The following is a 16,440-nucleotide window of genomic DNA, read 5'->3' as shown; positions in this document are numbered from 1 at the left end:
GTGGGAGTACTTCACAAGATCAAAATATGTTGCAGAAACTTGTAAGATTAGTCAGCTCCATCATTGGTACTAGTCTCCATAATATCCAAGACATCTTCAAGGAGTGATCCCTTAGGAAGGTGGTCCAACATTACAGACCCCCACCCTTTAGGACATGCCCTCTTCTCATCGTTACCATTGGGAAGGAGGTACAGAAGCCTGAAGCACACACTCAACAATATCAGGAACAGCTTTTTGCCCTCTGCCATCTCATTTCTAAATGGACATTGAACCCATGAACTACTTTTTTACTTGTTTTTCTTGCACTACTTTACAATTTAATGGATATATATTTATTGTAATTCATTTTTTTCTATATCTATTTATCATGCATTTATCTACATTGCTGACATAATGTTAACAAATTTCACAACATATGCTGGTGATACTAAATCTGATTCTGATTATTATAACTCGTACCAACACCTGCACTATCATATCACTTGGTACAACGTCTTTCACATCAGAAGTGTACTTTCATAGCAAAATAGAATTTTCTAAATCAAACAATAACTACTAATACTTATTTCTGAATACTGACTAATTTCCAAGTGTAGACTTCAACTGACCAGGAGATTGGTTGAGCTGTTCCCAAATTATTCTCTATGTCGTCCTTATAAGTAAATAGATGATACTTCCATTGTTTCACCCTAGGTTAGATTTAGCTCCACTTATTGATGGTGAAGAGCAGTTATGCACGATCAAAATCTGTCTGCAGAAAGAGTACAAAGGGACTGGGAGAGCTGGTGCTGGATTCCATAAAGGATGACTTGCAGGTTGAATTAGTAATGAGGAAGATAAATGTAATGTTAGTATTAATTTTGAGAGGAGTAGAATAAAAAAAGGATGTAATATTAGGACTTTATTTAAGACATTGGTTAGACCACCCCCAGAGTATTAGGGGCAATTTTTGGCCCCATATCTCAGAAAGATAAGTTAGCATTGGAGGGTCCAAAGGAGTTTATGAGAATAATCCTGGAAACGAATGGGTTAATGCATGAGTAGCTTTTGATGGCTCTGAGTCTGTACTCACCGGAACTTAGTAAAATGGGGAGGTGGGTGTAATCGCATTGAAACTCATTATATACTGAAAACCCTATATAGAGGGGATGTGAAGAGGATGTTTCCAATAATGGGAAAATCTTGGACTAGAGGGCACAGCTTCAGAATAATACATCCCTTTAGGACAGATGGCGAGGAATTTCTTTAGCCAGGGGGTGGTGAATCTGTGAATTAATTGCCACAGTTGGCTGCAGAGGCAAAGTCACTGAGTACACTTAAAGTGGAGGTTGATAGGTTCTTGATTATTAAGTATGGGATTCAAACGTTATGGGGAGAAGGTAGGAGCATGGGACTGGAAAGGGAATTTAAATCAGCCACAATCGCATAGTGAATCCGACTTTATGCGCCGACTGGCCTATTCTTGCTCCCATGTCTTATGGTTAGAGGTATAAAGTTACATTGGTGGAATTTTTAAAAATACACACGATCAGAAAGAAGATAGGAGTTCTTGTGTCAACAACAGGAAACACTGGTAACATTTGGTGCCACTGAGCACCTGGCTGAAGCCAGCTGGAACAGATAAAAGGGCTGAAAATGCCACACAAAAATTGAGACATAAAATTATAGAATTTCATAAGTGAAAATTTAAAACGATTTTCCTTTCTCACATAGTTTTTGCTTGCTCTCACATACGTCAATTCTGCAAACAAGAATTTGGAGAAATTGGGAAATTTTCTCATAATTGGCAAACAGGGAAATTGCTAATTGTAAGCAGTTCATCTTTGTGTATGAGATTTGAAAGTATAGGTAAAATTATCTACACCTTTAAACACTATGGTTTGTGCCAGTCTGCACAGTAGACATTTTAATATTTCCAAAGTAAGTTAACTATAATTTAGTCCAAACTATTCAAGAATAGGATAGATAACTCTGTGTTGTAATTCAAGATCAAATGTCAAGTTACACAATGTTAGGAAACGAAACCTTCCAACTCAAATCCCTTGCTAATGGACAAAAATAAGTCTCCCCAGTCGCTCACTTAATTCCATTGTCTTTCCTGTTCCCTACCTATACAACCATCAAGAAACTAGACAACAAAAAAAACTACAGGGACTCGACGCTCAGCAGTTACTGTGGCAACTACCATGCGTAATATTAACTTATACTCTGTTAATTGTAGGATTACAATAAAAGCCAGTAATGCTCCCAGGAAAACTCTCTCAGGGTGAAAAAAAAGGATTGATAAAGACTTTAGAAATCGCTTTGAAAGCAGTCTCAATCAGACAATTAACACCATGATAATCACGTGCCATTGAAGTGAAAAGTACAGCATCCACACAAACCATGATTTCATTTCACTTTTAGAATTACATATAAAAGCAAACAGATTGTCAGTGTGATACTTTAATTGAACTTTTGCTAAGTCACCAAATTGACACAATGTTATCTTAAATAAAATAGGGTTGTGTCTTCTGAAAAAGCACATTAATTGTTATAAAGAGATGAAAAATCAGGCTAAAAGTTATAGAAGTGCCATATGCAAGTAATTTTTGCCAAACAGAACCAAAAACATGCACATAATAAGACATGCAAAACATAAAACAGATTTTGGGGGAGGGTTTTAAATTTACACGTTTCCATTCAGCACTGCATAATTGATAGTCACACACACAAAAATTGTGATTGCTCAGCACAAGAAAAGCCAATTCTAGTGTGATCTCCTTGGATTTTTGTGAATATCTTGAAGTGTATTACACAGAGCTACATTCATCTGCTACATTTGATCTTCACAGGCAAATGGGTCTCTTTATCTAATTAGTTTGAGACCCGATAAAATACACTTTCTGCAGATGTCGCTCTCCCCTCAACCAACAATCTTAAAACTTTAAGATAGAACATCCAATTTAGTGTTTTGCATAATGAATCAGAGGCATAATCTGAGCCACCATCCTCCTTTCTAATGCAATAACTCATTGATAACTAAGCTGAAATTTCACCATAAAGCTTAAAAATATTCCAGAAGCAGCTGTTAAAGGAATCAAACATCTGAGAAGAGGACTTATAGGGTCAAGCCTGGTGAAGTTTTTAGTATGTATTTTTAGTAGTTAAGTGTTTTGCCTGATGTGCTGCTGAACCGTAAGGATCAGGATGATCCAAAGATCAGTGTACACTCTGTATGGCACTAATTGATTTTAGAGAGGACTGTGGGCGAGCTCATCTATTGATCTTTGTACCCCTGATTAGCGGAGAGTTAAAAATTAGCCAAAAAAAAAAAAATCCTCCTTTCAATCACTCTTCAGTAACTTGTCAGAACATTGGCTGTGTATTTCAGGACAGAAGCCGCAGAGCATGAGTCCTGAATATGTGATACAGGTAAGTGTTTAGAATCCATGATTGCCCAGTGTGAGACAACAATTTCATGATTTTTTAATGTTGTATTTTCAGGTCTATGTTTGTAGGGGAAACAAAATTGTTCATTTGATTTTGTAGTAAACCAGATGAACTTCTGAAAGATGCTAAGAGGTGAGTTTGGGAAAGCTTTATTAATACTGTCAGGCTCAGCATCACATGGCAGTCATCAAATAAGTAAACCAAAGATTTATGTCTTCTTCACTCGGATAACGGGAGAATAAGAGCAAGAAGAAAAAAAACAAAAAAGAAAACAAAGAATAAAAATAATAAAGAAATTCTGCAGATCTAAAGCATAACAAACAAAATGCCAGAGGAACTCAGCAGGGTAGGCAGCATCTATGGAAATGGATAAACAGTTGATGTTTCAAGCAGAGACTTGTCCTCAGGATCTGGAAAAGAAGGGGAGGGAAGAGGAAGGAAGCTAGCTAGAAGGTGATAGGTGAAACTAGATGGGTAGGAATGGTAAAGGGCTGGAGAGGAAGGAATCTGACAGGAGAGGAGAGTGGACCATAGGAGAAAGGGTAGGGGTGGATGGGGCCCTGGGGGAGGGGGTGATAGGTAGGTGAGAAGAGTGAAGTGGCAAGAAGAGAATATATATAAACATAGAAAAGTGAAAGAAGGACATTGACCAGGGTGTAAAGCTCTAAATACGTTGGAATGTTTATCAAAATAAAATGAATGGACAATGCAAGTTAACTTTAGAATCAATATTATAGATTACTTTTATATAAATGTAAATGGAGGTTTCCATTTTCTATTGAGATGCTAGTTCAATCATACATTCTTTAACAGTAAATCTTAATTCTACACATTAATCACCTCTTCTTGAGAATTACTTCAAATTACCTCCTGGACTAATAGACTATAACCTTATGTTAGGAAACCAACAGTGGATTCCTGTGATAATATTTTTTCAATATATGTTTTAAAATGTCTCCAAAGACGATATAATGAATTCTTTATCCCCCCCCCCCCAACCACTTTGAGACAGATCTTGCTTTCTAAGTACAATTTCTACCTCATACAAAATACCACTGGTAAGACACAGGTGGACCTGATGATACAGTATCTACTGGATATGGAAGGGGACGGTATCTATAACCTAGGAGTCAGCCCACTAAAACCTATACTATCACACAAGAAAACAAAATTACACTTACACTTTGAGGCTATCTTCTGCTTAATTATCAAACTTTACTAAGAGAAACATCTGATACACCAGTGGAGACCCTCATTTGGAAAGTTTGACAGGGTTCTTGCCCGAGTTGGGTCGATGTTTCACACTTGCCTAGTGACTGTCTGAATCTACATGCTAATGTAATGTGCTTTGGTTAGGAAGTTTGAACACTTCAGTTTTAATCACAACATAGTTATATATTTCTGTTTACTTGAAAATTATCCCAAGATATCTTTTCTATAGCTGCATATTTCACTGAAATTGCTCTGAAATCCATGAACTAAATGCCATTTTAGCTTCTGTTTCCTTCTGTTGTATCTAGATCCACTTCTTCTCTTGGGTGTTGCTCTCCCTCAGGTGCTTATTATACCTCAGTTTTGACATGGAATAAAGACTGAGTATTATAATGAAGACCAGAGGCTGAAATAAATTATTAAATTATTGAGGTTTGTAGTTACTGTTCACAGGTGAAAAAGCCCCTGTGAATAAATCTCAAGGACAAAGTATGCTTTATGCAGCTAAACAAAATGTGAAAGCTTGGAGCACCAGCTGGTAGGAAGATGGATAGTGTTTGTGACAGGGCTAGTTGACAGGTTTTGTAAGACTCACTTCACTGCTGTGTAAAGGCACACAAGAAAAAAAATCTCAATGATATAAATAAGCCAGTACAAACATATACACATCACAAAACATTCTGTCCTTTCCCACAAGTTGTGTAATTTATCCCAAGCACTGATGTCCTATCTGTGGCATTATGAACTGTGTTTCAACTCCCACTGGAAAATACTCAAAGTTAATAAATTCAGTTTTAATTACAGTTAACTCAAAGCAGTCTCCATGGGGGAAAGGTGAAGGGCACCCACCGCTTTCAGAATGCTAACTGCTTCCTTACTGAGCCAGACTGGGTATAGCACATCATCATGCAAGATGGATTCAAAAAGGTCATCTTCATTGTCGGCCTCGAAAGGTGGTTGTCCTGCCATCATCTCGTACATCAGGACCCCCAAAGCCCACCAGTCCACTGACGGGCCATACTCTAGTTCCTGTAGGATCTGTTCAGAAAGGCAAATAGATGTCAACTGAATGTTCTGCAATGAGTTGAAGCAATTTGTTACTTCTTTTACACAATTACTTTGAGAATGTTTATTTTCAAATACTTGCTTCATTCATAACTTTTATATTTAAAGCCTTCAATATATCCGATGATGTTTTCACAGATAGACATGAATAAAGTGTTTATGTCCTTTTTGGATTCAAACAAAATTTCACCCGTCTTCAAAAGGAACTAATATGGACATTTCTAAATCATGATTGTTAAATCAATCAGGCAGAGATACCAAACGGGTAGCAGTAAATCAGTTGCCATTAGCCCATTGCCAAACTCAATGGGTAGATAATTGGGGGTATGGAGTTGTGGATGGAGGTTAGATGGATGGGTAGGAGAGGATGATGTACATTGGGAGGCCAACATTCTCCAAACCACTTTCCATTTCTGCTGAACCTGAATTTTACCTCTATTGTATTAAGAAATGTTATGCATATATTGCAAATGCCTTATTTCCTTTACTTCCTTCAAAAACATTTATACTGAAATGGTTTGAACTTAATGCATTGATAGTTATTTACCATGTGCATTTAAGTTTCTCTATTTATTCCCTCCTTTAACTGATTAATATACTTGTGCTTAAAGATTGTTTTGAAACCTTGGGAAGCCCTTTAAGTGGCCACCTCCAACACAGTCTCTGTGCCAATTCAGATAATGCCAGGACACACAAACAGCAATGAAATATTCAGATAAATTATATCCAGACAGTTGAACAAAGAACAGTACGCTGGTATTGAAAAATACCATAAAAATTCCTACATTCTTCTGAAATGCCAGATGAGAAGACAGTTAAAAATTTCTCCCTTCAGACAGATCCTTCAAGACTCCCTCAGTACTGCACTAAAGTATCAGTCTGGATGACACATCCAAGTCTCTTAGGACCAGGACTTCGTGTGTGTGTGTGTGTGTGTGTGTGTGTGTGTGTGTGTGTGTGTGTAGCATTATACTGCTGCCATAAAGACAAATTTCATGAAGTTGGTGATATTAAATTGCTTCTTTCTTGGTATTAACCGTGGGACAGATACTCATAAGTTATCTTTGTATGCAGATGATTTATTATTATTTATTTCTAATCCTGAGAAATCTATTCCAGCAGTTTTATCATTGTTGGCTCAATTTAGTGATTTTTCTGGGTATAAATTAAATCTTAATAAGAGTGAATTGTTTCCTTTAAATAGACAGGTCCCAATTTATGGAAACTTACCTTTTAAATTAGTTAATGACTCTTTTATTTACTTAGGGATTAAAATCACAAAAAACCACAAAGACTTATTTAAGGTTAATTTTATACCCTTAATTGATCAGATTAAATGCTTGTTTACTAAGTGGTCACCATTATCTTTATCTCTGATAGGTAGGATTAATGCTATTAAGATGGTTATTTTACCTAAGTTTTTATATATTTTTCAAGTGGTACCAACTTATATTCCAAAATCTTTTTTTACTAATGTTGATTCAAAAATTTCCTCATATGTATGGCAGAATAAAAATCCCAGGTTAGGTAAAATATACTTACAGAAGGCAAAGAAGGAAGGTGGGTTAGCATTGCCTAATTTTAGATTTTATTATTGGGCAGTTAATATTAGATATTTGATATGTTGGTTGAAAGATTGGGATGGATCTTTTAGCCCTCATTGGGTGAGCCTGGAAATTAAATCGGTACCAGGCTTTGCACTGGGTTCTATTTTGGGGACTTCTCTCCCTTTTGCTCTTTCTAAATTGCCGAAACGAATTGACAACCCGATAGTTAAACATACTTTACGTATATGGTTTCAATTTCGGAAATTTTTTGGGTTGACTCAGTTTGTTTTAAATATTCCTATTGTATCCAATTGTTTTTTTCCATCCTTCAATTATAGACCAAGCTTATTCGGCTTGGAAGACTAAGGGATTACTAAGGTTTTCTGGTTTATTTTTGGACAATTGTTTTATGTCTTTTGAGCAATTATCTAATAAATATAATTTGCCTAGATTTCACTTTTTTAGATATTTACAGATTAGGCATTTTTTAAATACTGTACTTCCTACTTTTCCAAATTTTGTGTCTTCAGGTATTTTGGAGAGTTTGCTTGAATTAAACCCCTTTCAAAAAGGGCTTATACCAAAACTTTATAATATAATTATGAAGATACGTTCAGAGCCCCTTTATAAGACAAAAAATGATTGGGAAAGAGAGCTTAACCTTATTATTCCTATTGAGAATTGGAATAGAATTCTTCAATTAGTTAATACATCATCTATATGTGCCAAACATTCATTAATACAGTTTAAGGTTGTACATAGGGCCCATATGTCTAAGGATAAATTGGTTCATTTTTATTCCTTTATAAATCCTATTTGTGATAGATGTCAATCTGAAATAGCGTCTTTAACTCATATGTTCTGGTCGTGTCCGCTTTTGAAAAAATATTGGAAAGATATTTTTGATATTATCTCTGCGGTATTGAACATTGATTTACAACCCCATCCTATTACTGCAATTTTTGGTTTACCAATGATGGACTCACTTCATTTATCTTCTTCTGCCTGTCGAATGATTGCGTTTCTTACACTAATGGCTAGAAGATCTATTTTGTTGAATTGGAAGGAAATTAATCCTACTGTATTTCATTGGTTTTCTCAAACTATGTTATGTTTAAATTTAGAAAAAAATTAGAAGTGGTGTATTTGATACTTCTATTAAATTTGAAAAGATATGGAGACCATTTATTCGATATTTTCATATGATGTAATATGACCCTGTTTCAAGCCTATTTGGTTTTTGCAGTTCTGATTTTATATATGTTGAGAGGATCGGAGTTGACGACACTGATGATTTTGTATTTTTGTGAGATATTATAAACAGCCCTTTTTTTCTTTTTCCAGTTTTTCTTTTTCTCTTTTTCTTTTTTTGTTTTTTTCCTTATTAGTTATTAGATTATTAGATTAGTTTTCTTGCACAATTTTTTTTCTTTTTTTATTATATATTATGATATACCTAGATTTGCCTTGTTTATTTATATATTGTATCATCCATGATTTGGGAATACTGATTTATACTGTAATCATTGCTTATGTATTCTTTCATGTGCAGTTGAAATGTGTATGTTTGTAATCCCATTATCTATGTATCAATTGTATTTTGTTGATATTAATAACAATAATAAAAAGATTGAAAAAAAATTGCTTCTGATTCAGTTAACTTCAGTGACTGACCCACACCCATAAATGACCTCACTTTTAGCCATTAAAAAATACCCAATAGTCAGCTTAACAAAACCAACTTAATTTTTTCAATTATAGTTTAATGTTGCTCATAACTATTCAGTACGACTAAGTAATGGGATGAACATTTGATGCTGATGATGTCATATTCTGACCTCAGTCTTTCTAAAGGATGCTAAAAAAAAGGAACGCAAATCAACATACACACAATGTGGTTTAAAGTTTAATATTTAGAACTGATCATTGACACTTAATTCGTGAATGGAGTTGGGGAATTAAAGAAATAAATAATAAACATTTATTCAAAAAATGCATATGTTGACAATGTAAATTTCTGGGCAATTTTATATTCAGTTCTTGGGAGATCAGGGGGCATCTGTGGAGAGAGAAGCATTATCGACATTTCAAGTTAATGATCCAGCATCAGCCTCAATGAAAGATCAGTGATCTTAATCATTGACTCTTACTTCATTTATGGAGACTGACTGACCTGCCGAATATTTTTACTTCCGTTAATGCCCCTCCTCCCCTTCTTACTCCATCCCTGACATATTTAGTTGTTTGCCTGTTCTCCATCTCCCTCTGGTGCTCCCCCCTTTCTTTCTCCTGAGGCCTCCCGTCCCATGATCCTTTCTCTTCTCCAGCTCTGTATCACTTTCGCCAATCACCTTTCCAGCTCTTAGCTTCATCCCACCCCCTCCGGTCTTCTCCTGTCATTTTGCATTTCCCCCTCCCCCCACTACTTTCAAATCTCTTACTATCTTTCCTTTCGGTTAGTCCTGACGAAGGGTCTCGGCCCGAAACGTCGACAGTGCTTCTCCCTATAGATGCTGCCTGGCCTGCTGTGTTCCACCAGCATTTTGTGTGTGTGTTGTTGTCTGCCGAATAATTTATCTATTTTATTTTTAGTTCTGCCATTTTTAAAAACTGAAATGTTGGGAGAAGATGCTTCTCCTAAACTAAAGATAAGAGGCAAGAGTTAGGCCATCCAGTCTGTGGTGCCTGCTCTGTCATTCAATGTGATTATGTCCATTCTGACAAACTAATTTGAAGTGGTGTGACAGCCTCTTGGAACAAATGTCTAGGTAACCTTTTCCCATCATGATGAATCTTGGTGTCTGAGTTTCAGTTCTGTATCAACTCTGAGCTGAATTTCCCTGCATTTCCAAGACACTGCACATGTAATCTCCAGCAGTCTTAATGCTTTCCTTCTGCTCTCACTTGCAACCTTTCTGCCACATCCGCCTTAATTCAATTTAACAATTTATCAATGAGCTATCACGCCAGCTATCACTTGTTGCAAGTTACTCACTGCAAGATCCACTCATTGTTTCTATAAGTGTTACGTACCTCAGTACACAGTTGTATTGGATTGATCACTATGAACAGTAGACAGGCAAGATTTTCATAGTAATAAACCAATTTACACTTTAAGCTTGTTTGGTTTCTTATCTGATTTCCAGAGAACAGTTTTAGCTGAATGTATGTACAGTAGTTAATTACAACATAGACTGTATCTCTGCATTAAGTTACAATCTCACCAGTAACATTATCACAGACTCACCATCAGATTAATTTACTGCCCCAGCATAAACGAGGTATTTTTTTAATGTTGTGGTGTTTGTTTAATTGTAAAGCTGCTCTTTTATGTAAAAGAACTGCAAGAACTGAAGGGTGGACAAGGAAAGAAAATCCAATGCAAATTACAAATACTATTTCAAGCAACACACACAAAATGCTGGAGGAACTCAGCAGGCCAGGCAGCATCTATGGAAAAGAGTAGAGTTGATATTTCGAGCCGAGACCCTTTATCAGGACTGGAGTAAAGAAGATGAGGAGTAGGAGTAAGAAGGCGGGGAGATGGGGAGGAAGAAACACAAGGTGATAGGTGAAACTGGGAGGGGGAAGGGTGAAGTTAAGAGCTGGGAAGTTGGTTGGTGAAAAAGATAACAATCCTTTTCTGGAAGCCTGGAGAAGGGGGAATCTGATAGGAGAGGACAGGAGGCCATGGAAGAAAGGAAAGGAGAGGAGCACCAGAGGGAGGCGATGGCAGGTAAGGAGATAAGGAGAGAGTGGGAAAAGGGAATGGGAATGGCGAAGGGGATGGCATGACCTGAAGTTTGAGAAATCGATGTTCATGCCATCAGGTTGGGGGCTACCCAGGAGAAATATAGGTGTTGTTCCTCCAACCTGACTGTGACCTCATCATGACAGTAGAGGAGGTCATGGATAGACAGATCAGAATGGGAATGGGAAGTGAAATTAAAATGGGTGGTCACTGAGAGGTCCTGTTTTTCTGGCAGATGGAGTACAGGTGCTTGTTGAAGTGGTCTCCCAATCTACTTTGGGTCTCACCGATATACAGGAGACCACACCCGGAGAACTGGATAGAGCAAATAACCCCAACAGACTTACAGATGAAGTGTCACCTCACTTGGAAGGACTGTTTGGGGCCCCTAATGGTAGTCAGGGGGAAGGTGTAGCACTTGTTCCGCTTGCAAGGATAAGTGGCAGGAAGGAGAGCAGTGAGGAGGGATGAATGGACAAGGGAGTTGCATGGGGAGCAATCCCTGCAGAAAGCAGAAAGTGGGGGGGGGGGGGGGGGTAGGGAAAGATGTACTTGGTGGTGGGATGGCATAAACATTGATTCCTCAGACATCTGGAAATGTTCCACCCCCTTCACCCTTCCCTCTCACACCCTATCTCCTTACCTGCCCATCACCTCCCTCGGGTGTTCCTCCCCCTTTTCTTTCTTCAATAACCTTCTGTCCTCTCCTATCAGATTCCCTCTTCTCCAATCCTGTATCTCTTTCACCAATCAACTTCCCAACTCTTTACGTCACCCTTCCCCCCAGCCCCACCGGTTTCACCTATCACCTTCTGTTTCTTCCTCCCCTTCCCCCACCTTCTAAATCTGACTCTTCATCTTTTTTTCTCCAGTCCTGCTGAAGCGACTCGGCCTGAAACGTCGACTGCACAGTTGGCCCTTCTTATCCGTGGGGAATTGGTTCCGGGACCCGTCATGGATACCAAAATTCGTGGATGCTCAAGTCCCTTATTCAACCTGTCTCAATGCAGTGGAACTTAGGACCCAGCGGAACCCCAGACCTTATTTAACCTGTCTCAGTATGGTGGACATTAGGACCCAGCGGCAGAAATCTGAATCCGCAATGTTTCTGTTTACGAAAATAATCACGAATATGATTGAAAATAAAGTGGAAATAATAAAGCGATCAGAAAGAGGTGAAATGCCATCGGTCATTGGAAAAGCGTTAGGCTACAGTCGGTCAATGATTGGAACAATTTTAAAGGATAAAGTGAGAAAGGCTCTGCCCCAATGAAAGCTACAATTATTACTAAGCAACGCAGTGGTTTAAACCCTCCTGATGAAGGGTTTCGGCCCAAAACGTCATTATTACCTCCTCCCATAGATGCTGTCTGGCCTGCTGAGTTCTGCCAGCATTTCATATTTTTTTTAATTTTAATTTTTTTTATTTATTTCCAGCATCTGCAGATTCACTTGTGTTGCAGTGCTTTAATTATAGGGTTTTGGTGTTTTGGGTTTTTGATCCTCCACATCAACCCGGCATGGTGGAAAGCGCACTCGAAAGTGGTCTGTCACTGGGTTGAACTCGGGATCTTTCCAAGCCCGGCGCTAAAACATACGTTCTAAAGTGTTTTATATGCATAGCATAGTAAAATATATACTATATACTAAGACAAACATTTGACTGACGCTAAATAATGCCGGATGTACCTGTTCTGACTTACTTAGTAAGAGAACTTCCAATTTTTTTCGATCCCAATCCACAATAACGCATGCACATCCTCCCATATAGTTTAAATCATCTCTAGATTACTTATAATACCTAATAAAATGTAAATGCTATGTAAAATGGTTGTTATATTGCATTGTTTAGGGAATAATGACAAGGAAAAAAAAGTCTGCAAATGCTCGAACAACAAGTGCTAGAAGAGCACCACCGGGTTTTCGTGATTCGCGGTTGGTTGAATTCGCGTATGTGGAATTCACAGATAATGAGGGCCGACTGTACTCTTTTCCATAGATGCTGCCTGGCCTGCTGAGTTCATCCACCATTTTGTGTGTGTTGCCTTGATTTCCAGCATCTGCAGATATTGCCTTGTTTGCGATTCAACAAATATTATTTGGATGCTTATTGAGAATAAAAGCTGGTGAACAGAGGTTGTATAAAAACTTCTTCACGATCAACTTGTTGTTGAGAACTGCTTAATATTCATTGAAGAGAGGCATTGTTTTTGCAAATGAGCCTTCTTGTAGCTTTTATGCTACCTCAGGGAGAACCTTTTTCTAAGACTCAGGCTCAGGAACTGAGTTTCATTTTCTGCTGATGTACCAGCGTTAACTCAATCTAACACACTGCAAAAAAAAATCAGAGTTGAGCAAAATTCTGTTAAGAGCAATGCTATGTTATGTAGGGTGCCTACTGGGATCAGTACAAGAGTTTACAGATTGCCACTGCCTCAATGAATGCCAAGAGGCAAGACTGAATTTAAAGAACTTTCCTCGCGGTAACCATTGAACTGCTGCAGAAAACACTGCCATGGATGTGAAGGAGATTGTGGGGTGAGGCAACACTTTCTCTTGTGACTGGGCATCTCCATGCAATAGTCCAACTAGACTGACTCTGGTATTTGGACTGGTTCCTGTAATTGGAATAACCCCAAACCACACCATGGTGCAGGCTTTGACATAAGGGGAAATGACATCACAGTGGGGCTGAATGGTCTGCTCCTGTTCCTATTTCCCTGGCCTTATCAACAAGAGATAAACACACCATGCAGCTCAGAAGCAATTTTAATCAAAAGTCTGTAAAACAGTGAACATAGAACATGGAAGAACATAGAAATCTACAGCACATTACAGGCTCTTTGGCCCACAATGTTGTGTTGACCACGTAACCCTTTCTAGAAACTGCCTACAATTCCCCTAGCGCACAGTCCTCTACTTTTCTAAGCTCCATGTACCTACCTAAGAGGCTCTTAAAAGACCCTATTGTATCCGCTTCCACCGCCACCGCCAGCAGTGCATTCCACGTACCCACCACTCTCTGCGTGAAAAACTTACCCCTGACATCCCCTTGGTACCTATTTACAAGCACCTTAAATCTATGCCCCCTCATGTTAGCCACTTCAGCCCTGGGAAAAAGCCTCTGGTTATCCACACGATCAATGCCTCTCATCATCTTATACATTTCTATCAGGTCACCTCTCAATCATGAATGAAACATAATTGATGTTTCAGCCTAAATGCTGAGCACTAAACATTCAGGATGCCAAACACTGCAAATAAGACATCAATATCAGATTACAGGCTCTTTAACTTTAATATAGCTGGAACAAAACTTCCTGACTTTCATAAGGAAGGTATGCTTTATGCCATTTTTAACACCCTAACACTTTTGTGTTTCTACTTCAAAGGAGCTGGACTTGCATTGCAAGATCCCTTTGTGCATCAATGCTCATAAGGATTCTGCCACTTACTGTATGTAAATCCTCTTGCATTTGACCTCCCAAAGTGCAACATCTCACACTCATCTAGATTAAACTTCAACAGGTATTTCTCTGCCCACATTTCCAGCCGCATGTTGTTCTGCTGTATCAGTTGAAAGTCTTTCTCACTATCCACAACTAATTTTCATGCCATCCACAATATCAATATTGTGAATGTTAATCCTTTGAAATTTTAATTGTTTCTCCCTTTAGACATCTAATATGTGCTACAGTAAGACTGAAATTGTAACTTTTGTACATTTAAATGTAAAAACAAACTGTAAACCATATTGACTAAATGTTGAATACAGGGTATTAATATTTTTCGGAACATTGAGCGAAATCAAACATACCTCTGGGGCGATATAATCAGGTGTGCCACAGAAAGTTGTAGTTGTGATGCCATTCAGAATACCTTCCTTGCACATTCCAAAGTCAGCTAGCTTGCAGTGCCCCTCAGCGTCCAGTAAGATATTGTCCAGTTTCAGATCTCTGCAAGGTAATCAACAAACATCCTAACTATTAGCTGCAATAGGCATGTGAACAGATCTCATTGGATATCAAGTCCACTGATGAGAAAATGTCTTACATTTTATGGCCTTTGATTTAAAAAGGCTATACACTAAAGTCCTATTTCAGACACAATGCAGTATGAAGGGAATATCTGGAGTGCCATTGTTTTGGATGTGAAGTTTAACTGCCCAATATGCTCTCTGAGATGCACATAAAAGGCCCCTTAGTACAATTTTGAAAAACATCTGAAGAAATTTTGACTTACCCTCAATTCACATCACTGAATAATGGATAACTTTGCCAAATAAGAATGGGAAGAGAAGTAGGTCAATTGGTTTCCAGAACTTGTTCTGCCATTCAATAAGATTGAGGCTGGTCCATCCTTGGCTTGAACACTACTATCCTACATTCTTGTTATACCCCATGATACTTGTGAAGTTCAAATGTCTACTTATCTCTAACTTGAATATATTCAATGGCTCTATCTCTAAGGCTCTCTGGGTACAGATTCCAAGAATCATGACTTTCCAAGGGAAGAGAAATTCTCCACATCTCTTTTTTATATAAATGAGTAACACACAAAAATGCTGGTGGAACACAGCAGGCCAGGCAGCATCTATAGGGAGAAGCACTGTTGACGTATTGGGCCGAGACCCTTTGTCAGGACTCAGCCCAAAACGTCGACAGCGCTTCTCCCTATAGATGCTGCCTGGCCCACTACGTTCCACCAGTATTTTGTGTGTGTTGCTTGAATTTCCAGCAACTGCAGATTTCCTTGTGTTTGCCTTTATATAAGTGACCCTTCTTTCTTAAGCTGTGGCCCTTAGTTCTTAGATAAGTTCATTTGGGGAAGTATCCTCTCAACATCACACTTCTCCATAACATCACATTTAGGTTTTTTAAACTTTAGTCTGGATTGGCTCAATCTGTGCAACCTTCTTTTCTACATCAACTTCTTCATTCCAAAAGTCAACCCAGTAAGTTCCCCTGCTTTGATTCCAATGCAAGTGTATTCTGCCTTATGGAGACCGAAAACAAAATGTAGTACTCCAAGTCTGGTCTCACCAACCCCCTTAAAGTTGCAACAAAGATTCCCCTTGCAATAAAGCTCAACATATTTCATGAACCTTCTTAATACTTTATTGTATTTGCATGCCGGTCTTTGTGCTTAATGCACCAGGTCCCCCAGATACTTATGTATCAAAGCATATATAATCTCATTGCATCTAAATACAGCTACCATCAAGTTGCAGAGGGTGGTGGGGTATGAGTGTTGCATTCCTAGAAAACAGATCATATCATGATTTTCCATCATGTGAAATTAAGACATCTGAGTGTGTTTTAAGAAATGTGATTTGAAATAAATTAATTTTGTGTATTTATTTGCTTCTCTTCAAATAAAGTTTGTGAGTGCAAATTTTATTCTGTATTTCAAATTTTTTGATAGTGTTTTGTG

At 38.1% G+C, this 16,440-nt stretch overlaps 1 protein-coding gene across 4 annotated transcripts in view; it reads right to left on the bottom strand.

Moving 5' to 3' along the window:
* Positions 1-16,440, bottom strand: part of prkcea (protein kinase C, epsilon a) — a 616,772-nt gene that overhangs the window by 21,750 nt on the left and 578,582 nt on the right. For all 4 annotated transcript variants that reach the window (XM_059985743.1, XM_059985740.1, XM_059985741.1 and 1 more), the window contains 2 exons: positions 14,825-14,963; positions 5,494-5,682 (listed from right to left, as the gene is read on the bottom strand). In XM_059985743.1, the coding sequence (XP_059841726.1) occupies positions 5,494-5,682; positions 14,825-14,963 (328 nt within the window). The remainder of the gene's footprint in view (positions 1-5,493; positions 5,683-14,824; positions 14,964-16,440) is intronic.

Source organism: Hypanus sabinus, chromosome 12, assembly GCF_030144855.1.
Source record: "Hypanus sabinus isolate sHypSab1 chromosome 12, sHypSab1.hap1, whole genome shotgun sequence".
NCBI classification, from domain to species: Eukaryota; Metazoa; Chordata; class Chondrichthyes; order Myliobatiformes; family Dasyatidae; genus Hypanus; species Hypanus sabinus.
This window is presented reverse-complemented; position numbering and strand designations above follow the sequence as displayed.